Source organism: Vipera ursinii, assembly GCF_947247035.1.
Source record: "Vipera ursinii genome assembly, chromosome: 2".
Lineage (NCBI taxonomy): Eukaryota > Metazoa > Chordata > Lepidosauria > Squamata > Viperidae > Vipera > Vipera ursinii.
The window spans coordinates 199,617,765-199,641,222 of record NC_139513.1 but is presented as its reverse complement, the minus strand read 5'-3'; the positions used below and the strand labels follow the sequence as shown (position 1 = coordinate 199,641,222).

At 41.2% G+C, this 23,458-nt stretch overlaps 1 protein-coding gene across 3 annotated transcripts in view; it reads right to left on the bottom strand.

Moving 5' to 3' along the window:
• GAK (cyclin G associated kinase) overlaps window positions 1-23,458 on the bottom strand; it is a 90,035-nt gene that overhangs the window by 15,673 nt on the left and 50,904 nt on the right. For 2 of the 3 annotated variants that reach the window (XM_083353720.1, XM_083353721.1), the window contains exons 12-22: window positions 21,844-21,893; window positions 21,586-21,734; window positions 18,540-18,662; window positions 17,217-17,350; window positions 15,412-15,606; window positions 13,846-13,963; window positions 13,020-13,099; window positions 11,233-11,426; window positions 10,894-11,049; window positions 8,396-8,875; window positions 6,110-6,274 (exon numbers count right to left, since the gene is read on the bottom strand). In XM_083353720.1, coding sequence (XP_083209846.1) covers window positions 6,110-6,274; window positions 8,396-8,875; window positions 10,894-11,049; window positions 11,233-11,426; window positions 13,020-13,099; window positions 13,846-13,963; window positions 15,412-15,606; window positions 17,217-17,350; window positions 18,540-18,662; window positions 21,586-21,734; window positions 21,844-21,893 — 1,844 coding nt within the window. The remainder of the gene's footprint in view (window positions 1-6,109; window positions 6,275-8,395; window positions 8,876-10,893; window positions 11,050-11,232; window positions 11,427-13,019; window positions 13,100-13,845; window positions 13,964-15,411; window positions 15,607-17,216; window positions 17,351-18,539; window positions 18,663-21,585; window positions 21,735-21,843; window positions 21,894-23,458) is intronic. The other variant, XM_083353722.1, reaches the window with a different exon arrangement.

Below are 23,458 nucleotides of genomic sequence, written 5' to 3'. Positions count from 1 at the left end.
ACAGGCAGGTTCACAAATGTCTTGCTTTGAAAATATAACTTCTACCATTTCAATGCAGACTGAATCAAACGAAGCAAAAAGATGCGGCCAATTTCTCCGTCGAAGAGAACAACAGAGTTGAGAACGAAAAGAGGCTTCATCAGTCAGTGAGAGAAGCAACAGCTTTGCACCCAGGTTCAATGTACACAATTGCCTGATTTAAGGATCATAGATTCTGTTTGACATTGGGAAGTCTTCCAACTTAAAACAAATGTATAAATATATATACTCTTTTTAAAGTGAATACTGGGAATATAATTCATTTATTTATTTTATTTTAATTCCATTTATATCCCGCCCTTCTCCGAAGACTCAGGGCGGCTTACAAGCTTAGCAGTAGCCTTCATTCTATGTATATGCCTGCTTGTTAGAGCTTTCACACACACCCCAAGCGGCATTATTACAAAGTCAGCTTATTGCCCCCAACAATCTGGGTCCTCATTTTACCTACCTCGGAAGGATGGAAGGCTGAGTCAACCTTGAGCCTGGTGGGATGCGAACCTGCACTAATTGCAGGCAGCTGGTGTTACTTAAGGAGGCATCAGCCCACTGCTCCACCAATGCAGGTCAAATAAATGAATTTGTAAAATTAAAGCTAGAGGCATCTTATAGGGCAGTGGTAGCAAACCTATGGCACGAGTGCCAGAGGCGGCACTCGGAGCACTCTCTGTGGGCACGCATGCCGTCACCCCAGCCCCACCTCCCCCCGCAGCCCCGTTACCAGCAGCCCCGCCGAGGAGAGTCACCCCCGCATGGAGTGCAGCCCGCACGGAGCAGTGCAGCCAAGCACATGGCAGCTAGGCAGCAGCTGATGCTGCGGAGCGCAGGTGGAGGGCGTGGCCACCATGGCACTGCAGGGCCGCCTGGGTGATCTACGGCGGGCCGTGGATGACCCTGAGGGCGGGTGGAGTGAGGGCAGAGCAGAGCGGGGGCGGGAAGGCGGAGTGGGGGGTGGTTTTGGGGCACTTGGTCTCTAAAAGGCTCGCCATCACTGTTATAGGGGATACTTTGCTCTCATTGCTATAATGTAAGTTTGAATATAAATTCATTCTCGTTCTCAGTTGCATCAACTTTTGGGTTTATACCACCTTCATTCTTAGCAATTTTTCAATTAAGCAATTGCTTAATTTCTCTCATTTCCTCAGTAAACCAGGAAGCCACATGGGGCTGGCAGCTATGAAGGAGTCTTAACAGTAGCAATCTCAGTGACCATAAGGCACTGTGACAACTGTAAGGCTGAGGACTCATAGTAAGGTACTACTTTCAGTGCTGTCATAACTTTGAATGATCATTAAACTTATGGTTGTAAGTCAAGGACTACCTACAGATCTGAATGTGGTTATTAATTGCACACTTTGAATCACATACCCCTTAGGAATAGCGGAACATTTGTAGGAAATGCTATTGTTGCTTCTGGCTTCCTCCCCATCCACCCACAAAAAGCCTTACCTGATGTCTACCCCATCAAATACACAAAGAAAGAATGTACATTATCTTTTATATTTGGCTTCTTTTCTTTTAAATGATTTTCTAGCATTTCTAGCATCCATTCCAGTGGATATGTTGGACTAAAAAACCCCTTTATTCCTTATCAGCATGAATATAAGAGCCTTGGTGGAGCAGTGGGCTAATGCCTCCTTAAGTAACACCAGCTGCCTGCAATTAGTGCAGGTTCGCATCCCACCAGGCTCAAGGTTGACTCAGCCTTCCATCCTTCCGAGGTAGGTAAAATGAGGACCCAGATTGTTGGGGGCAATTAAGCTGACTTTGTAATAATGCCGCTTGGGTGTGTGTGTGAAAGCCCTAATAAGCAGGCATATACATAGAATGAAGGCTACTGCTAAGCTTGTAAGCCACCCTGAGTCTTCGGAGAATTGCGGGATATAAATGGAATTTTTTTAAAAAAAGAATAACAGCTATAGTGTCACAAAGTTATGCACAATAAAATAACTATAATTGAAGTATAAGAGGTTTCTTTTGCGACTGTTCCACTAGTAAACAGGTAAGCCCTTCCTGGCAAAAAACAAACAAACACTAGGTCTTACAGTATTTTGAATTTTCCAGTTCTACAATTACCAGCATTCTATTCAGGTCAATTAGACTAAATTAAGTCAAGGTCTCTGCATGTTCCACTTTTCTCATTTTAACACTCAAACGTTTAGTACTGACTTTTAATAGTACTGATTTGCGTTAAAAAAAATGCAAATGGCTTTTTGGTTGGGCTGGATTAGTGTTTTCAATTTACCTTCCAAAGTTAGCATAAACCAGATCTACTGCCATTCTCAGTGTTCATATCCAGAAGGCCTCAGTTTACTCTGAGTATGAAACTGATTTATTTATTTATTTATTTATTTATTTATTTATTTATTTATTGGGGGAGAAATTGTTACTTGTTCTGGATCAGTGTTTCTCAATTTTTTCTTCACCACACACACCCTTTAAATATCTTTTCTGGTCAAGGACGATGGCCAGGGACCCCAAGACTTAATTCTTCAAGCCTCAGTAGATCTCCTGTGACAACATTGTGTTCCCCTGGGGGTTTGCGGACCACAAGTTGAGAACCACTGCTCTGGATAGTAAATGGTTATCAGAACCAAAGTCAGACAAAGGATAAATAATCTTCATAAGTAGGTGCATTACATATATGATAGACCAGCATTCCCAATATTTCCAGCCAGGTTGGCTGGCAATTTTAAAAGTTTAGTTCAAGAAATCTAAGTTATGAAAGCTTATGTCAACCTAGGGACAGCTTCAAAAGTAAGATAAGAAAACATTCCTTAATCCATTGCATGAAAAAGACAACTGTATTGAAGATTATTTTTATTTCCTTATATGCTTCTGTCCAAGGTTAGTATGAAAGTTATTTCACCATTAAAATGAAATATTTCGTAACATTCATTTAGACGTACTCTCAGGATTGTATAAGACCCTCGGTTACAGATTAACAGGCAAAAACTTTGCTGTATAACTCTGTTCTTGTATTGTACTCCCATTTGCCATTTTTTGCAGGTGGAAAATCCCCGTTCATCAACTTATGCAGGTATGTATGTAATACCCATTTAAATTTAATGGACATTTGACTTTATTGTTCTTTCTTTTCCACCCTCTTGGCTATTACACTGAAGATTTGCTGTAAATAACCAGGAAGCAGGCGCCTGCTATTTTAACAGAAATGGAGATGAATTCTTTTTTTTTTTTAAATAAATAAATAAAAAATCATGTCCGTGTAGATTGGATAACTGAAAAAAAACTGAGAGCTACAAAAGTTGAAATTATTATATTGGTTACACAAGAATTCACTGAGGTCAAAAAGCCATTGTCCAACCTGGTCTTATAGCAAGCCTACTAAATCCCTCTAACAGATGACACAATCATTTTGGAAAAGCTCTCTGCGTCTTTATCCAAAGCAGGGAGCAGATGTGCTGTTAAGCTGGCAAGAGAGATCTTTTCCAGACTCTACAAAGTGTTATTTATAGATTTAATCAGGAGAAGAGTCTGAATAACAACTGCATGTGGTGCCACCTCGGTTCAGACTTAATACAAAAAGGGCATTAAGACTTCCTGTGTTTGCGTTTCTTCTTCAGTCTATTCAGACAGACCTCCATCCAAGGAGAGCTACTCCTGTGTACAGTTATAGACACTGAATGTTTTTAAACACCAGACACTTTTACGTACACAAGAGTGTTGTGAACTAGCCAAGAAAAAGGAAAAGATCTTTCTATTATCCCGCTCAATGCTTGATGCAAATGAGCAATAACTACAAAGATGGTTCACTGCTTACGAGCGTGCGTTCTTTTCTCAATTATATTTTAGAATGAAAAAGGACCATAAACTTTTTCAGAAAAATAAATGTGCTGGAAAGTTGAACTCAAGATCAGAGTTTATTGTGTTGTTGCCAACATGGAAATAAAGGATATAGAATCATAGCCAACATAGATGTCTACACCTACTTCTCTAGCACTTTTCTTTACAAATAAATGAAGAAGGTAACTCTCTAGATACTTAACACTGAGAATAAATTTATATTGTAATACAGTGAGCTGTTTGTTATTCATTTAGTCTCTCTCCTTTTCAGACTCCAGAGAATTTGAACTCAAATGAGCTACTGAGTTTAATTAATACTTTGTATCCCTGGTTCGCATAGGTTAGATATCCAACCTAGCAGAAATAAACTGTACTCATATTATTTTTCTGTATGCTGCCTCTTACATCCCTAAAACAGTTTTAACCCAAGCCTAAGTAACAGTAATATAATGTGGTTGCACACTATTTTAGGCTGTATTAATGTACGTTTTTGAAAAATGGAAGAATTCCATACTGGTCAGATATCATCTCAATCTATGCACCGTATTTTTTGAAAAGTTTGAAACCAATTCAAATGAAGTAAAGAAGGGCAATGGGAATGATAAGAGGACCAGAAATTAGATCTGACAAGGAAGGACTGAGAGAAGTGGTAATATAAAGTCTTGAAAAGAGAACTCAGAAAGCAATGATCCAAGATTCATCAAATACCTGATGAGATTATCATGCAGAAGGCAACCAAGGCAAGACATTATACCAGCATGGAATAATGTCCTATTGTGCAGAACATGGAATAATTACTGTAAATTAAAGGACAGTGTAGTAAGAAATGGAATCCGTTACCTAAGGAAGTAGTGTGGTCTTCTCCACTTAACATATGTAAACAATGTACAGACATACTGAATAGACGTGATGGTTTAATTTGGTTTCGTGCACTGAATAAGGGAGTTGGATCAATGCCCTAAAATGTCTCTTCTAACAGTGATTCTATGATTAAAATTTTAGTTGGCTGGGGGTAGATGGAAGAGCACCAAGATTTTCAGAAGCACAAAATACAGGGAGTAAACACCGTAGGGTGGGGTGGGGGAAACACGCCCACTATCCATAGAATTCTAACTAGCAATTGAAAAGGCAGAGAAAACAAAAAAATAAAATAAAAAATAAGGACAATGAAATACAGTTATCATCCTGGTAGAGATCAGGATTCCAGCTCAGGAGCCTCAACACCACACTCCACAATTCTTCATTACAGAATTCACCACCATATTCTTAAATGTCTAATATGGCACATTTAAATTAGAGAAAGTTACGGGAGACTTTGATCACTCTTCAGAATATCATATAAGCAAATTGGTTTAGCTCCAGAGCGTGCATCAGCTTTAAGCAGTAACGGTACAAGAAGCTGGTTGCTAAAAGCAATAGGCTGGAAAAGATATAAGCTACTAGAAACAACTAGCACGCATGTGCGGGGGAACCTTTACCTTTACCTTTGTAGTGTTCAAAACAAGCCTGCTCCATCTTATTGGCTACAGAGAAGTTTCATAGCTAACTACCAATCAGAAACCCCTTAAGGATGACTGATGAGGCAAAGGCCTTCAGAAATGGGCCTATAAAAAACTTTATAGGATGTCTTTAGTTCTTCCACAGTTTCACTCTTAAGCAAAAGTCAACCCCCTGTGATTCCTGAAGCACTTACCAGCCCACCCACCCCCACTTTTTTTTTCTCCACGGGTTGTGGAAAGGTCACCCAGTCCTGTTTTTAAGGCAAAACGGCAGTATTTCTAAGTTACACAAAACAGAACACTGAGAACCATGAAAGCTGCTACTTAAAAGATGGCACCAACTTTATATTACACCTGACCAGTCATGTGACAGAGAGGATATATAGCAAAAAAAAAGGAAGATTTTTGCCTTCCGACAGCTGACTGGACAACAGATCAAAGCCTTGAGAGCATTTTTTTTATATATTTTAAAATTTTACACTGTGGGATGATTTTCCCAATGTAGCGGCCTTTGCGTCCCAAAAGAATCTGAGGATAAAAGAAGACGTCAGTTTGCAAAACATTCCCCGGATTAGATTGGGAGTCACAAGTTTATATCGACAACAGACAGCTTGTTCCACTGTGGTGCCATCAAAGCGCTTGTTTGACACTAATCCAACTGAACTAATATGAGCATCAGGTTTCACTGAACAGGCCACGTCATTTTGGGGGAGAAAGGGAAGGAAAGAGAGAAGGGAAGTAGGAGACCAGGTCATACATCCACTTACCCAAATTAAGGAAGTCTGTGCTAGAGGAAGGAGGTGGTGCACTGTGTGTGGAAGGAAACATAGCAGGTACGGTTGGCGCATTTGAACTAAGAAAGTCACCAAAGAGATCAGGACCGGTAAGAGTTGGACTGTCTGCACTGACTGTGAATGGGTCAAACTGGTCAGCTAAAGATAAAACAAAACACAACATTGCTGGTGTTACTTGAGATATGCTTCCAGGAACAAGGCAAACAAAAAGTAAGGTTCTGCTCTGGCAAATATAGCAAGCCTGAGGAAGTGCCAACACAAGGCATATTAAGGATAAATTCTTTCTAGAAGTTAAGACGGAGCTTTAGGCAACCTTTGACTACTAGGGCTTAATTATACAACGAAAGGATTTCTAATAATCAGAAAGAGCAGTGGTCTTCTTGTAATAGTTCCTTAATCTGTATCCGTTCCGCCTCTTAAGTCTCTTGACTCTCAAAAAAAAAAAGAAACAGCTGCAACCTCTGAAGCACACAAAAAGCCAACTAAGTTTTATACTAAAAGAAAGCCCGCCTGGCACACTGAAATTAGCACAAAACTCATCAGCGGAAGGAAACCTAACGGGGGCTTCCTTTACAAAAAAAAATAAACCCCAGTGGCCTAGTGACCCGAACGGAAGTAGAAAAGTCATACTGTACCAGTCAGAAGGGAAGGCATTATTGATTTTTTTTTTTCAAAAGAAGCTACAAAAGGGGAGGGAAAAAAAGAAAAACAAACGGAAGAGGAGCTTCCAGCCTGAAGGTATTTCACTGCCTAGTGTCAAGCAAAAACTGAGTGCAGCGGCTCAGGAACCGTATTTATATCCAGCAGGAAACGCCACACTGTGGCCAGCAGGAAATCTGGCAGATGCGCCACCTTGCCAACTTCAAAGGTTTGAAGGGTCAAAGCTCCGAGAAACTAAGAGAGGGTGATGCTTTTTGGGAACGCAAAACAGCAAAGCTGCTCATTTTGGCAACCCGCTCCACTCACCACTCCTCATTTCAAGCAAAACTAACCTGCTCGTCTCTGATCATTTTCATCCCACATCGGCAGCCAAATATAGCAATAAACAGGGCATTTTCCATCAACACAGCTCGCATACAATCTTGTCCCAAACTATGCCAGCACAGCTGCCCTCATCTGCCCTTCATGGAGCCTTGGTGGAGCAGTGGGCTAATGCCTCCTTAAGTAACACCAGCTGCCTGCAATTAGTGCAGGTTCGAGTCCCACCAGGCTCAAGGTTGACTCAGCCTTCCATCCTTCCGAGGTAGGTAAAATGAGGACCCAGATTGTTGGGGGCAATTAAGCTTTGTAATAATGCCGCTTGGGTGTGTGTGTGAAAGCCCTAACAAGCAGGCATATACATAGAATGAAGGCTATTGCTAAGCACATTGGTTTGCGCTTAGATTGTAAGCCGCCCTGAGTCTTCGGAGAAGGGCAGGATATAAATGGGATTAATAAAAAAAATATCTGATGTTAAGATCTATTACAAGGAATAGCACGGTCTGCTTTGTCGAGGGCAAACTTTGGTTTATAACAGACTGAGAGGACAGGATCTCAACAGGTAAAAACCATGCTACAAGGCAGTTGGCAACCAAAGACTACCAGCAACGGCCACCGTTTGACAGTACCCAAGAATAACGCTAGAACTGATTCCATTATTCTTGGATGACATTAAATTGTAAGTACACACCTCTTAAAATTTAGCTGTTACGCCAAACTGAAACCATTCTCGCTTTCCTGCCTTTTATCTTTAAGGTAACAAGATGTACCAACAGTAGGAACAATGGACAGATTAAACAAAGGATCGCTGTATTAATGATCGGTGCAATTTTTGTCAATTCTCTCCTCCTCCATACGCCTCCTAACGTACTTATAGAGGATTTGTTGTGCTGTAAACACAAAGGCTAGAACTGTACCGTTAAAAAAAAATCAAGTTCAAAAAGCTGAGATTTTCAAGATCAAGCACCTATTGAAACATTTCGTTTTGTACTCTAGAGCAGATTTTTCTTTTTTTTTTTTAGAAAAAAACCTGTGGAGAGACTAATGGGGGGGGGGGGAAACAAACAAACAAACCTCTTCACAAGGAATTGAAAGTGAAACTCTCTACAAAGGGACAAAGGCACAGCAGAAAAGGCGGGGCTTGTCAGGTGACATTTAGAAGCCCCGCCCTCTCCATCACAGATCTGACACAAACGCCAAAAGAAACAAAAAGGCCGTCTCCCTTACTTAGCTCGCTCCGCAGGCCAGAGGGGTAGTGAAAAGGAAGCAGGAAGTACCTACCTGTGGAAGAAGTGGGGGCTGCGGTTGAGGAGCTGTTGCCCTGGGCATTTGCTGAGGCCTGGGCTTGGCCACCAAAAAAAAAGTCCGCTCCTCCACCCAGGAGGTCTGCAGTTGAATCTTCTGAAATTTCTGGAGTGCTACTAACAAAGAGTCCGTTCAGCAAGTCTGCGTTGCTGGAAGAACTCTTCATCTCTGTCGGAGGCTGGAGCAGTTCAGGAGCAGCCTCTGAATCAAGCCCAAGCAAGTCAATGCTACGTTCTTCAAGAGTCTCTTCCGCCTGAGCAGCTGGTATATCGAAGCCAGCTTCAAAAAAAGGCTTGCCATCTTTCTGTTCCAGGAGGTGCATCTCCCTATCCTCCCCATCATTGGGGAATGCGGAGAATTCCTCGTCGGAAGGTTCATTCTCCTTCTTTTCCTCAACGCACCCAAGACTCTCTTGAGAAAAGGGACCTTCCGGAGCCGTTTCAGATTGTTTTCCTTCTGTTTATTTAAAAAAAAAGAAGAAGAAGAAGTTTATTGTATTCGTATGCCTTTCTCGGAGGAATTCAAAGCAAAGCATATGGGATTCTCTTCTCTTATCAACACAACAATTCATCCAAAGGCACCTGCTGAACTCAAATGGCTGACTTCAGAAGAATATAACTTTGCACGTCAACAACCGCTTTTCCCACGGGGCACCGTGGTAAAGCTCCAAGCAGCACTCCTCAAATTGCCATGGCTGCCAAGTCTTAGCACAACCTTCAGAAACGTGGATTCCAACTCCTAGAAGAGTACGGTGGCTTGCGTGGTTAGGACGCCGGGTTGGAGGTTAGGAAGCCCGCGTTCAAGACCCAAGTGATGCCGTGCAGTTGGGTGAGCTCCCGTCCTTTGCTCCAGCTCCTGCCAAGGACAGGAATGGAACCCCCAACTGGGCGTCCCCCGGGCAACAGTGATGTCACTGGCTAATCCTTTCAACCCAGAAGCCCCTCGGTGCTTCTGACACGAGTGCAAACTCCTAAAATCTCCTAGTTAGTGTGATTACTGCCAAGAATTCTGGGGAATTACAGTCCCACATGTTGAGACTGCCCAACTTGAGGAAGAGTGTCTTAGTGCAGGGTTTTTCAACCAGTGGTACGGATACCACCTGTGATACCTTGGCACCTGGCAGGTGCTACGCGACCATCCTAGAAAGTGGTAGTGGGGGAGGGGAATGAGCTGAACTGGTGGCAGCACCGCACAAGCCTGAGTGAGAGACGGATGGAGCTGCAGGGCCGTCAGGGCTAAGTGGAAGCGCGAGGATCAGCGCCAGGCTCCAGCTGGAGCTTGGCGCTGATTCTGGCACTTCTGCTGAGCCCAGAAGAAGCGCCGATCAGCTGGAATGTTGCAGCCTCTCCAGGGTCTTGTGATTTACATTCAGATGCTTGGCAACTGATTCATATTTATGGTGGTCACAGTGTCCCAGGGTCATGTGAAGTGACCAAAACCTGCTGCAACCACCCAGCAGACGGGAGGGGGGGGAATAAAAGCCAAACACCCCCCACCCCACCCCCACTGCCAATCCTCAACAGAAATGCTCACATGAATGAAAACCTCGGACAGGAGGAAGAGCGCCTCTGGGCGGGCAGGCAGGTGTCTTGCTCAGCTGTGGCTTGGGGGGGCACTTTTTTCAGTGCCATTGTAACTTTGAACAGTCACCAAGCAAACTGTTGTAAGTCGAGAATTACCTGTACTTCATTACTTTCCCCCCCCCTTTTGTTTTTTGGTCATCAGGTTTTTGACACCTTGCTAGGCGACTGATGGTACTCAGATGTTGCCATATCTTAAAAGTGGTACAATGGGTGAAAAGGTTGAAAAGCCCTGTCTTAGTGCAATTGACATCAACTCCAGAGACCTCTTTTGCCTCTACAAAGGGTAGAGAAGGATATGTTCAGACATAACGAAATGGCCAGCAGCGGAAGTCTCTCCTTCTTGAAAAAGAAACTGAAGTGAGGAGTTTGACCAAGGAGATTGTTGAGAGAAAACTCTTCAGAAAATCATATCCATCATGATCAAGAGGAATCAAGGAAGCAAGCTGTTTGCTTTCTCTATGCAACCATAAACGGATGAAGCAAAGCAGGTGTGGTTTAAAACAAAAGGCACACTAGAAAGCAGAGCTTTTCCATTAGCTAGTTTGGGGGTTTTATGCTGACTTAGTTAGATTTAAGAATAAGGATCTCTCTCTCTCTCTCTCTCTCTCTCTCTCTCTCTCTCTCTCTCTCTCTCTCTCTCTCTCTCTCTCTCCCTCTCCCTCCCTCCCCCTCCCTCTCCCTCCCTCCCCCTCCCTCTCTCTCTCTCCTTCCTGCTCCCCCCACTTTCCTGCCTGTCATGGAATTTAGATTATAAGACTATGGGGAAGGATGAGATCAATCATCCATAATCTGCTCTGAGAACTTTGAGGCTAAGAGAAGGATAAAAAGAGAGTTTAGAAAAACGAAGAGAGTCAACACAGCTTTTGCTGGTAACAGATCCTTTCCCTTTACCTTGCCAGTCTAGTGTATGAAAGAAATTTGCCTCAGCACAGCTGCTTTCTGGAGAGTCTGGCTCGACAGGTGGGCCTTCAGAAGAGGCTTCTGAGGTTGATGCTTCTGCTTCGTATTGGGCAGTTGATCCCGGCTGCCTAGGCAGTTCAGGCTTACCTATCAGATGAAAAATAAAAATAAAAATCAAACCCACAAAATACAAAAACATCTTATTTAAGATAGGCTCTTTTGTTACTGGCTTCCTCTTTCGTGCTTAAAAGGTGGCGGGGGGTGGGGGAATGAAAAAGCTACTCAAGTAGAGAGTGAAAAGGAAGATTATGGAGAATTTCTTTGGCTTACCAAATTTCGATAAAATCTCTTGCTGTTCTTCACGGCTGGAAAAAAGGATCTTGGGATTTAGACCTTTAATGTTCAAGTTATCCCAAGGAACTCGTTCCATGATGGGCTTATTTCGTGGCTCGACTTCTACTTCTAGATTCACTTGAAACAAGTCAGGATACTTCTCCTGAATATCGCAGGCATCCAGATCATACCTGTATGCAATATTACATTAGTCAGAAGCACTTCTTTTTACAAGGAAATTGCAGAGGGAAACCTCTTGGAGCAAAATTATAGAGCCCTTAAACAAACTTCATTTGCTTCAATGAGGCTTGCAAAAGCAGCCCACCCATAAATTGAGACCTTAACTGTTTTATTCCTCTATAAAAATCAATCACGACGAAATATAGGACACAGAACCTGGCTTCCATAAAATAATAGACCATTTCCCCAACCGTCCCTTAAATGTGGAAGAAAAACCAGATCTTAGAACAAGAGTTGCTAAAAGAGCCTTGGTGGAGCAGTGGGCTAATGCCTCCTTAAGTAACACCAGCTGCCTGCAATTAGTGCAGGTTCGCATCCCACCAGGCTCAAGGTTGACTCAGCCTTCCATCCTTCCGAGGTAGGTAAAATGAGGACCCAGATTGTTGGGGGCAATTAAGCTGACTTTGTAATAATGCCGCTTGGGGGTGTGTGTGAAAGCCCTAATAAGCAGGCATATACATAGAATGAAAGCTACTGCTAAGCTTGTAAGCCGCCCTGAGTCTTCGGAGAAGGGCGGGATATAAATGGAATTAAAATAAAATTAAAAAAAAATCAGCACTTGACCAAGAGCAAAATTGGGGTGATCAGGCTCAATGATATTGAAACCACATTGGAAACAAGGAGAAGTACTATGAATTAGAGAAAAGAGTGGCAAATTAGCTCTCCGGATTATTTACTTCCATCCTTAACTCTCCCTGTTATGCATATGAATTTCTCTTAATCCAGCTCTGCTTCTGTTTGGCTCATATACTGTATCTGGCCAAACCTAGAACAACTCAAATTTTGCTTCGAGCTCAGCATTTGATGTCCATTTTATCTTCACTTTGAAATGATCAGAAGCCACACTGCCTGCCACAGTCAGAAACGTGGAATCCACGTATGAAGGCATTTAGAAAAGAGGCTCTTTTGTGGACTGCAACCATCTCCTACTCCTTGATCTCTCAACTCTGCCTCATGCTACATCAGCATTCATGCAAGAGTCCAAGATATGGGTGAAGAAGAAAAGCCTGGTGCTCCCCCAGTATTTAGGTCACTTAAGTAGCAATTATGTTGTCCACCAGGTTGAAAAAAAGCCTGAAGAACTGTATTGGAGGAGGCTATATATGGGAAGAAGGGACGCGGTGACTCAGTGGGTTAGGACGCTGAGCTTGTCGATCAGATGGTCGGCAGTTTGGCGGGTCGAATCCCGAGTGCCGCGTAGCAGAGTGAGCGCCTGTTACTCGTCCCAGCTTCTGCCAACCTAGCAGTTCGAAAGCACATAAAAATGCAAGTAGAAAAATAGGGACCACTACGGTGGGAAGGTAACAGCATTCTGTGCGCCGTGTCTAGTCATGCCGGCCACATGACCATGGAGACATCCTCGGACACGCGCTGGCTCTTCGGCTTTGAAACGGAGATGAGCACTGGCCCCTAGAGTCGGAATCGACTAGCACGCATGTGTGGGGGAACCTTTACCTTTTTTATATATGGGGGGGAAAAACAAATACAAAAGCAAGTACAAGAAACGTTGTGAAGTATTTCCTATAGAGGCGTGATCAACATACTTTGCAAATTTCACAGTAGTCGCATTGCGAGGTACAAATCCTGTATGAAACTGGATCTGGAACATCTTCATTGATGCCATCTTGAAAAGGAACAAAAAAAAAAAGAAAGGAATAAGACGTGCCAGTGAAGCTACATTACCCAGAAGACACAAATCCTCGTCTCGCTACCTTCAGTGTTTCATTACATATATTTTCTGACTGCCATTCTTGTGTTACCATAAAAGGCCTTTGGCTCTGAAACAGTTTATCTTGCATCCCAATGATTTCCTGTGGTCAATAAATTTATTCCTAGCATTTGAAGCCAAGCCTCTTTTTTCCTAGGCTCAGGGCAGCGGGAATCAAAGTCAGCCAACTATCTTGGCCAACAAAGAAGCTGAATTAGTAACTAAATCTTGTCGTGAATAAATCTCAAGCATTTCAACCACTATAGATTCAGAATAATCTGTATTTTATGCAACAATCTGCAGAAACTTCGTATTTATGTATCTCTTGAAATGTTTAATTTTTGTTTTAAAAATGCTGGCCCTCAAAGATTAAAACCACAGCACTTTAACTCTAAAATTTCCCTTTAACTTTTGACATTTTTTCCGCAGCAGCTGTTGTTGGTTAACGTAATGTCCGATAATGCTTTTATTTCTACTTATACAACTTGTTTCTTAAAAATCAGTTCAGCTCAAGAAAGTAGCGAAGTGAAAAATGAAGAAATGGTTTTCGATTTATAGAATATTAAATATTACCAAGTGGTAAGAAAAAAGGTCTACCCTGAAGTGCCCAATGGCATTTTCATAACTTATATGACCACAGGAGTCCCCATCTTGATTGTTACCTTGGCTTGGAGTCTGCCACCTAAAGTGGACCTGGCGTGATAGATCACAATGAGGACATCTCCCTGGACGGTGATGTCTAATGGGATGACCGCTTTCCCATCTTCCATTTTGAAATCCCTAAGGAGGATAAGCATAGACGAGATTTTAAGCTCTGAAGGCAGTTGTAATTCATTCTACCAGTTTATTAGTTCATTGCCTCCCTTTTTAAAGTACCGATGGCGATATTCCAACACATCTGCTCTCCTGCACCTGGACTCATGGGCAATCATGCACGCCATACAAAAGTCAAATACTCCCTAATCTGATTTTGACTTCTACAGGTGTACCAAGTCAAAATTCATTTGCTTTAATTTATTAAAAGATATGGTCACAAACTAAAAACGATCTGAACTATGTGTATGTGTGTGCCTTCAAGTCACACACTATCCAGATTACTGTAGTTCCTGCAGTTTTCTTGGCAAGGTTTTTTTTGGGAAGTGGTTTGCCATTGCTTTCCTCCTAAGGTTAAGAAAGGGGAACTAGCTGACTTCATTCCTTAAGGTGGGATTAAAACTCATGGTTTCCTGGTTTCTAGCCTGGTATTTTATCCGTTTTCACAAAACTGGCTCTCTAAAAATGTTTAAGGATTGCTCATACAGTTATAGTATTATAAGCTAAGATTAGTAGAAGCAAATCCATCTTTGTCTACCTACTTTTATGACAAAGCTAAGGCTTTTGGGATGGTCCTGCATGTCTTGAAAATGTAAACAAGGATGAAGATTAGCCATACCCAAAATTTTATTTTGGTGTGGGTCATTAAATAACAGGCTTTTCTCTCTCTCAACCCAAAATCGGATCATGACCCGATTTGGGAACTCCCAAATTATGTGGCCAATTGTTTCTATGATAGTTTCGCTAAATACCTTACGAACTGATCAACAAACCACAAAAACACAAACATTCCTTGCACAAGCATATTTCAGGGGGACCCCTGTTCTAAAATTATATATTAATATTTGCAGCAGATATTCACAACTTCCTGTTGCTTACTGACACTGGACTCCAGCTGTAAAAATGCCAATATTAAATGGGGGAGGGTTGTTACAGTTCTACTCCCATCGACTCTCAGCTTTCATGACAACTGGATGATGGGAATGGTAGACTATTATATCTGAACTCCAAAGAGAACAAAATTCAGGCAAATCTGCCTTTATTTTAAGGGAACATCCAGTCACACCTAAAGCTTGAAAGACTGACACCCCTCCCGCCTGGCTCTTTTTCATCTGATGTCCAGCTTAGGCTCCAGGCTAAAGCAGGGGAAAACAGTGAACAAAGCCAGTCCATCAGCCTTGATAAAATTTCAACTTCTCTTTTTCTTTCTATCCTTAAGAATTCTGCCTTTCTGCACAATAATCAAATAAAGCATCTAATAAAATAGCCACTGCATGAATTAGTACCTGCATCTGATAGTTCATTGCCAGCCACAAAGATGTAGTTAGATACGAAGGCACCAATGGATGTCCTTCCCACCCTACACCACATCATCGCAAGAGACAAAATGGTGGCTGTCGGAAAATCCCACTTACTTCATTTTATCATATTCTTCTGAGGTAGTGGTTATTCTTTCATCTCCAACATAAACTTCACAGAAAGGCCTGCAGCCGTTACGCTGCTTGCTGAAGAGAGGAACTGGAGTCATGATGATTGACTTTATGAGGATTGGCTTGCTGTGAGGAATAATGGGCTCATCTGCCATCATGTCACACATGTATTCAATATACCTGGGAGCACGTAAGAACATGGTCAACATATACAGTCAAACAAGGCTGCATGAGCCAAGTCAATGCAATACAGTTTCAAACATACATATCAGAATAGTCAATCTCATCAATAAGTGTGCAACGGCATGTATTGTTTCTCCTACTATTATGCTGTACATAGTTAAACAGTATTGTAACACAGAGGTACTCTGGGAAGAATAAAGCCATCTTCTTTCAGTTCGTATAACCCCATAAAAGGGAGACATGCTTGCTATAAACCCTTGTTTCTCAAGCTTGGTAGCTTGAAGATGTGTAGACGATGTGTAGACTTCAACTCCCAGAATTCTCCAGCCAACATGGAGACGTCTTCAAGTTGCCAAGTTGAGAAACACTGCTATAGACCAATGGCTGAACCACAAGAGTGTTTTGCATGTTTAATTTAAGCGAGCATCATTAAACTCATACTAAGAAACAAATGACTTCACAAAAAAAGATATTTTTTTCATTAATGTTTCATTTGTTAGATCATACTTACTTCCTATGCCCTAAAGAGAGGTCTAAATATGCAGCTGAGCAATGTTTGAGGAGCAAATGGTTGTAATAAGGCTTATGGGGTTGTCATAATCTCTGCAGTTTTATTATTATATTCCCTCTTTTTGTACTCCTATGTTCGAATTTTTTATCAATGAAAAATGTATCAGAAGCCTCAAAAATAAATTAATTCGAAATCTAAATACATTTAAAAATCATGACCTTTAAAAAGGCATGAACTTTATCAGCAAAGTAAGGCAGCATCTGAATGATAGATGAGAAAAAGGAGCTCTCAATAGCTGAAAAGAGGAAATCAGCGCTATCTTGTAGAATGAACAGATTCACACAATATGCTATGCCTACTGTGGTTGAGCTTGGCATGCTACATGAGCCCAGACTAAAGTCAAATTGTGGTTAAGGAAAGATGTCTAAATTGCAGGCTGCCATAACCAATTTATCAGGAATTAAATTTCCTTAAACATTGTTTTGGTGGTTGGATCAATCTGGGATTAACAGTTAGCTGTCAGTTAAGCCATTAGTCCTCCAGGACATGAGGTAAAAAGAGTGGTACAGTTGAGTCATTCCCATAATAACATTTTCACTGCTCCTGCTATGTTACTAGGCCTCGTGGCACACAGACACTATGTTTAAAACCCAAATGAGTTAGGGGATGTTAGCTTTCTTCCAGTCTGCATGTAACAGCCTTGACTTTATTGTGGCCATATTTTTATTTTTTTTCCAATCAAAACAAACAAAATGTCAGAAAATGATGGGCGATGAAAAGACTGGTGGGATATTAAATTAAAAAGAAGGGGGGAATGAAAAACTCCAGTCAGGTCTGGCACCTATGCTGGATTTGCAGGAATGCTTTAATTGGAAAGTGACCTAAGCATTGTTTGATATTAATGCCAATACTACAATTATAAAAACATCTCACTGTGGACTGTACGAAAAGGATAGGACCCTGAGGAACCAAATGCCTTTGTAAAGACACACTTCGCTGATCTGCTCACACCTCCTTACTACTCTGCAAATTTTGAAGGAAAAAAAAGAGTACGATTTGTCTTTAAGGAAACAGGTTGATTCTGCAAACAACGTACCTCTTATGCGATGGCCAAATGCCGGGAGGACAACGTTTCATGCTAAACATATAAACAGCAGCTTCAGCTGTGGTGAAGAGGCGACAGAAACATAGGAAAGAACAGACAACGACTGCCGATGCTGCTCTTCCGTCCTATGAAAAAACACAGCCCCATCGAAGAGGGGAATTACTGAAAATCAAGCAAAATGTGCATCAACTATTGGCAAGAAAATCTCCTCTCTTTTCTGTGAATTGCTCACCTATTTATATCCCACTTCTCTTCCCCGCCCACCCCGTCAAACTGTGGCTGAATTGCACCTATTACTGATCATTGACTGCAACAAAAGATTTGACTTAATATAGCTGAGAAAAGGCCTCCTCGTCTGTAGATTGAGAAAATACAGTCTGCAGTCTCAAGGTTACTTTCCAAACCCAATATTCAAGCTAGGGTTGCCTTACCGAATTGCATTTATATATGAAAATCCAAATTGGACATAAGATTTAATACTATGGGGGAAGAACTTCCCCTCCGGAATGTATAGTCCTATAAATAGATGATTCCAAACCATTCAGACTCCTATTATAAAGGAGGTTCCTCAATCTGCTAATCATTTTGTTTGCCTACTTCTGCTCATGTGTCTGCCATGTGGTAATCATGATTTCAAAATTCCTCTGCTAAGAAATCAGTTTTGCAGTTTGGCAAGAATGATCCAGAGGCTGGAGAAAAAGAATTGTCATACCAGGATACCACATAGCGGATACTTTTGGCTTCAGAACAATTCATTCATTCATTCATTCATTCATTCATTCATTCATTCATTCACTCACTCACTTACTTATTTATAAACTTTATTGGCTGCCCATCTTACCTAAGTGTAATTCTGGGCAGCTTACAGACATTAAAAATACATCTACATTAAAATCAGCCTAGCCTGGTAAAGCTACACCCTCTTTATCCCCACCAGTGCCTGAACTCCAGCAACCAAAAAATAATAATAATCATCCTTCCCCTTATTTTAAATCTTTAGCATTGAATTAAAATCTTAGATTTATGTCACGGTGTATAGATCTTCCCAATATATATTAGTTTAGGGTTTTATGATACTCTGCCCCCAAGCTATTCACGGTGAATTTTAAATGACTACAGATAGTCCTCAATATATGACCACAATTGAGCCTAACATTTTTTGTTGTCAAATAAGACATTTATTTAGTGAATTTTAAAGTTCTTAAGTGAATCACTGCAGCTGTTAACGACACAGCTGTTAACTGAATCTGGCTTCCCCATTTGACTTTGCTTGTCAGAAGGTGACAAAAGGAGATCACGTGATCCCTTACTTACAAGGCAATGCACAATGCAAACATTCTTTGGATCTTGCTTCAGCCACGAATGCATGTTCTTACAGATGCTATAAAGGTTTTGAAGGCTTGGTGTACGCCTTGCCGGCCAACCACATTCAGATACCTGTTAAGGGAACACTTTGATTTATTAAATCTAATATACTGCCAACTATTATCACAATTTTTTTTAAAAAAAAATGCCAAGTCTTCAATTTAACCGATCCCACAGATGCGATCAAGCCCTTTCTTTTCCTAGAAACAACGGTGCTAAACTGGTGCAACGGCTACCTGTTTTTCCCGTAACAAATTGCACATTGTGTCCATTTTAAATCTGAAATGTCCTTTGATCTTTTTGGAACCCTCTGAATGAAAGGTTTAAAGGGGGGGGGGAAATGAAGAAGGGCGATATTGCAAGGATATTACTTGCGTCTACAAAAGCATAGAGGGAAAGTCATTCCAGGTTCTTTAGGACATAGTTTTAAAAGACAGTAAGTTAGCTTTATCTAATTCTCCTAAAACTTATTATCTTTTTTAAATAATAATAATAATAAGTTGGAAGGGACCTTGGAGGTCATCTAGTCCAACCCCCTGCTCAGGCGGAAACCCTATACCATTTCAGACAAATGGTTCTCCAGTCTCTTCTTAAAAACTTCCAGTGTTGGAGCATTCACAGCTTCTGGAGGCAGGTTGTTCCACTGGTTAATTGTTCTAACTGTCAGGAAGTTTCTCCTTAGTTCTAGGTTGCTTCTCTCCTTGACTAGTTTCCATCCGTTGCTTCTTGTCCTGCTTTCAGGTGCTTTGGTGAATAGCTTGACTCCCTCTTCTTTGTGGCAGCCCCTGAGATATTGGAACACTGCTATCATGTCACCCCTCACCCTTCTCTTCGTTAAACTACAGATACCCAATTCCAGCAACCGTTCCCTATATGTTTTAGCCTCCAGTCCCCCAATCATCTTTGTTGCTCTTCTCTGTACCCTTTCTAGAGTCTCAACATCTTTTTTACATCGTGGTGACCAAAACTGGATGCAGTATTCCAGGTGTGGCCTTACCAAGGCATTGTAAAGTGGTATTAGTACTTCACGTGATCTTGATTCTATCCCTCTGTTAATGCAGCCTAGCACTGTGTTGGCTTTTTTGGCAGCTGCAGCACACTGCTGGCTCATATTGAAGTGATTGTCTACAAGGACTCCGAGATCCCTCTCACAGTTACTACTATTGAGCAAGGTACCACCTATACTATACCTGTGCATTTGATTTTTCCTGCCTAAATGTAGAACCTTACTTTTTTCACCATTGAATTTCATTTTGTTAGATAGCGCCCAGTGTTCGAGTCTGTCCAGATCCTCCTGTATTTTAAGCCTATCTTCTGGAGTATTGGCTATTCCTGCCAGCTTGGTGTCGTCTGCAAATTTGATGAGTTCCCCATCTATCCCCTCATCCAAATCGTTAATGAAGATATTGAAGAGCACTGGGCCCAGAACAGAGCCCTGGGGCACCCCACTACACACTTCCTTCCATGTAGATGCGGTTCCATTGAGGACCACACGCTGAGTATGGCCTATCAGCCAGCTACAAATCCATCTGGTGGTGATGCTATCTAACCACATTTTTCTATCTTATCAAGTAGTAGGTTGTGATCTACTTTATCAAATGCCTTACTGAAGTTAATATAATTAACTTGCCATACTAACATTGGCTTTTTTGAAATCTCCTTTAGATTAATTGATTTGTTGACAGTGCTGCTCCTATTTTCAAACATTCTGAAACTTCACCGGTCTTTCGTGGTAACAAGGCAGAAGCAGCACTACTGCAGGCAGAATAAAAGGTTGCCCAGTCCATTACAGGGCTGGTAGCCAATTGAAATTTGTAAACAGGATATGATTGGCAACAGTCTTCCTCTTATGGATTCCTGGAATATGATGGTTTGGGTTGTGTAAAATCATATCTGAAATGTTTACTTCCAGAAAAACCTCCAGAAGTCAGATCAGCATAGTCTGGAGGAGGAACAGACTGTCTTGAGTGTTCTTTGGAAGGTTTTGTCTCTGAAAGGGAATATTTGGCATATCCCTAATTCAGAGTGTGCTTCCTGGGAACCTCGAAAAACCCTACAAGCACATCGCATTTTCTAGCAGCAAGTTTCAAGATCTTATCCAATAATGGGGTCAACTCACAGCTTATGTGTGATTCCTCCTCTCCACCCCAAGGCTTTGAGGCAGCCCACAGAGCTTTGTTTGTCACTAAACTTTACCAGCATAGAATGGCACTGAAATAGCTTGGAAGCGATGTCCGTTCAGAATTAAGATGCATATATAAAATGATATGCACTTGGAACTTATGCGTAAGTTAAACAAAACCAAATCCATTAATATTTGGAAACAGATTTGCTAATGTTTTTGAATGGTCTTTCTCTTAATTTCAAATTATTAAAACTGGCAGAATACAAACACACCCAAATTCTTTCAACAGGCTGTTTCTTTCTTAAGAATTGCTACTAGCAGAGGCAAAGGTATATGCAAGAGTATGTGTTATTTTGTCTGTAAATAATTTCATATCCTGCTCAGTAGATCTTCTGGAAACATCTAGCAGGAACTACCACATCCACTCTCCTTCCTGTCTATTTATATATTTAGTTTATGAAATATTCCTTTCTTCTTTTGATTCCTCCTCCCTCCATTTTACTGGCAATCTCTTCTTCTCTTTGAAGAAGAAGATTGAATGAAGCCTTCAGGCTAAAAAAAAAAGAGTTTGAGCTTTGATGATGGTCGGAAGTCTGCTTGAAAATTTTTCTTTCAAACTATAGACCAAGGGTGTCGAACTGCCGGCCCGCAGGCCAGATGAGTCATGCCGAAACCACGCCCACCCTATTGCCAGAAATGGAAAAAAAATCACCATACGTTGCGACACGTCAGGTGACGTTGCGAGTTAGACACCCCTGCTATAGACGCGGTCTTACTATTTTCATACCAAGATAAGGAAGATGTACCATGAGATGGGCAATACTGCCACGTACCAAACATGATGGAGGAAAGTAATATTACTTTACACACCCTATTGTGAAATCTGGAGGGCCGATATGATCTTGGAGACAGATTGTAGACAGCATAGCGTCCAGGATGTTTTGAGTCCAAGAAAAGCCGCACGTCTTCGATATTATTTTTTATAGCAGACTCAACACCTTCTGCTGGAAATGACATCACTAGAGAACGAAGGGAAAAAGTTTAAAAAAAACAGTCAGGGCTGAACTCAATATATTTAATCTGCTGTTAAAGAAAACCACGTTTAATAAAAAATAATAATAATCATACCAGCAATTCTGGATGTAATGTAGGATATATCCAAATCTCCTTTCGCATAACTGAAATATATATTAAAAAGAACTCGAGTTAAAAGTTAGAATGTTCATCAAACAAGACCCACCACCTGTTCTCTCTATCCCCAAGAGATGGTCACAAATGTGATTCTCCAAGATCTGAACTATGGGAGATAGACTAAAAAATCTAGAATAACACTGGTTAATACATTTTTGAGAAAAAAAACAATTACCTCAAAACTGAAGGATTCTGATCATTGCCTTAGAATCTAAGGCTTAGATAATAGGCTTTATCAAATTAACTTTTTTCAAGCAGGGTGCGGGGAAAATATTCTCTTTGGGAGAAATCTGCATCTGTCCAGCTAATGGTAACTACAAGTATATCTGTATTCCTACAGCATGCCCAGTGGTGAGGTATGCTGGGAATAATAGTTTGGCAAATATCCTGAGGGTTGCAGGTTTCCTCTTCCTAGATTGTATCAATGCTCTGCGAAATTAATAGGCTCCTTTGCTATTACATCAACTGCAAAAAGTCCTTCAAGATACAACAGGTACAGAGGTGGCAATCCTCCACTCTCTTTTGTACTCTACACAAATGACACTAAATGGCTACAGAGGGAACGAGGAGGAACAGGAGGCAGAAGTAGAATAGTACGGTAGTTCTCAATTTACAACCTTTCACTTAGTGACTGTTTGAAGTTACAATGGCACTGAACAAAGTGATTTATGACTGTTTTTCACACTTATGACCACTGCAGTATCCCAATAGCCGTGTGATCAAAATTCGGGTGCTTGGCAACTGGCACGTATTAAGATGGTTGCAGCATCACAGGGGTCATGTGATCCCCTTTTGCAATCTTCTGACAAGCAAAGTTAATGGGGAAGTCAGAATCACTTAACAACCGTTTTACTAACTTGGCTGCAGTGATTCACTTAACAACTGTGGCAATAAAGGTCATAAAATGGGTTAAAACTCACCTAACTGTCTCGCTTAGCAATGGAAATTTTGGGGTCAATTGTGGTCATAAGTTGAAAACTACCTGTAGTGAACGTATTAGGCCATACAATACACAGATTAGCGTTAATGAAAGTGGTCTACAAAATAACGATCAATTATGCAGTGTGACATAATTGTGAATCAATCTCAAGCAGTGAACTGGAAGATAACTAATATTATGCAGGAAAAAAGTTAATTTAAGTCGGCACAGATTTTTTTTTAGAGTTGAAAAACAGATTCAGTAAGCTAGAGAAGTTAAAGAAAACACCCACATCCACACACAAAAGTGACAAATCCATTAACCAGCTATATGAGGTCTACTTTCCACATTTATGCTCAGGATTTCCCTCTTCCTTTAATCAACTATTAACTATTGTTCCTTAATCAACTATCAACTGAGACTTGATCTCCCTTGCCAATTTGCTTCACAGCAAAGCTATGAATTGAGCAAAATTCTTCCTGAACGATGGCCTGGACTACATAGGTGAAGGAGAGAGGGAATGTCTGGAAATTATGGGCACTGCAAATGAAACTATTCGGAAGGAGCCGGTAGGCTGGCCTAGGCCTACAGCATCTTAATTAGCACATTTTGAGATGTTAATAATCTCAATAA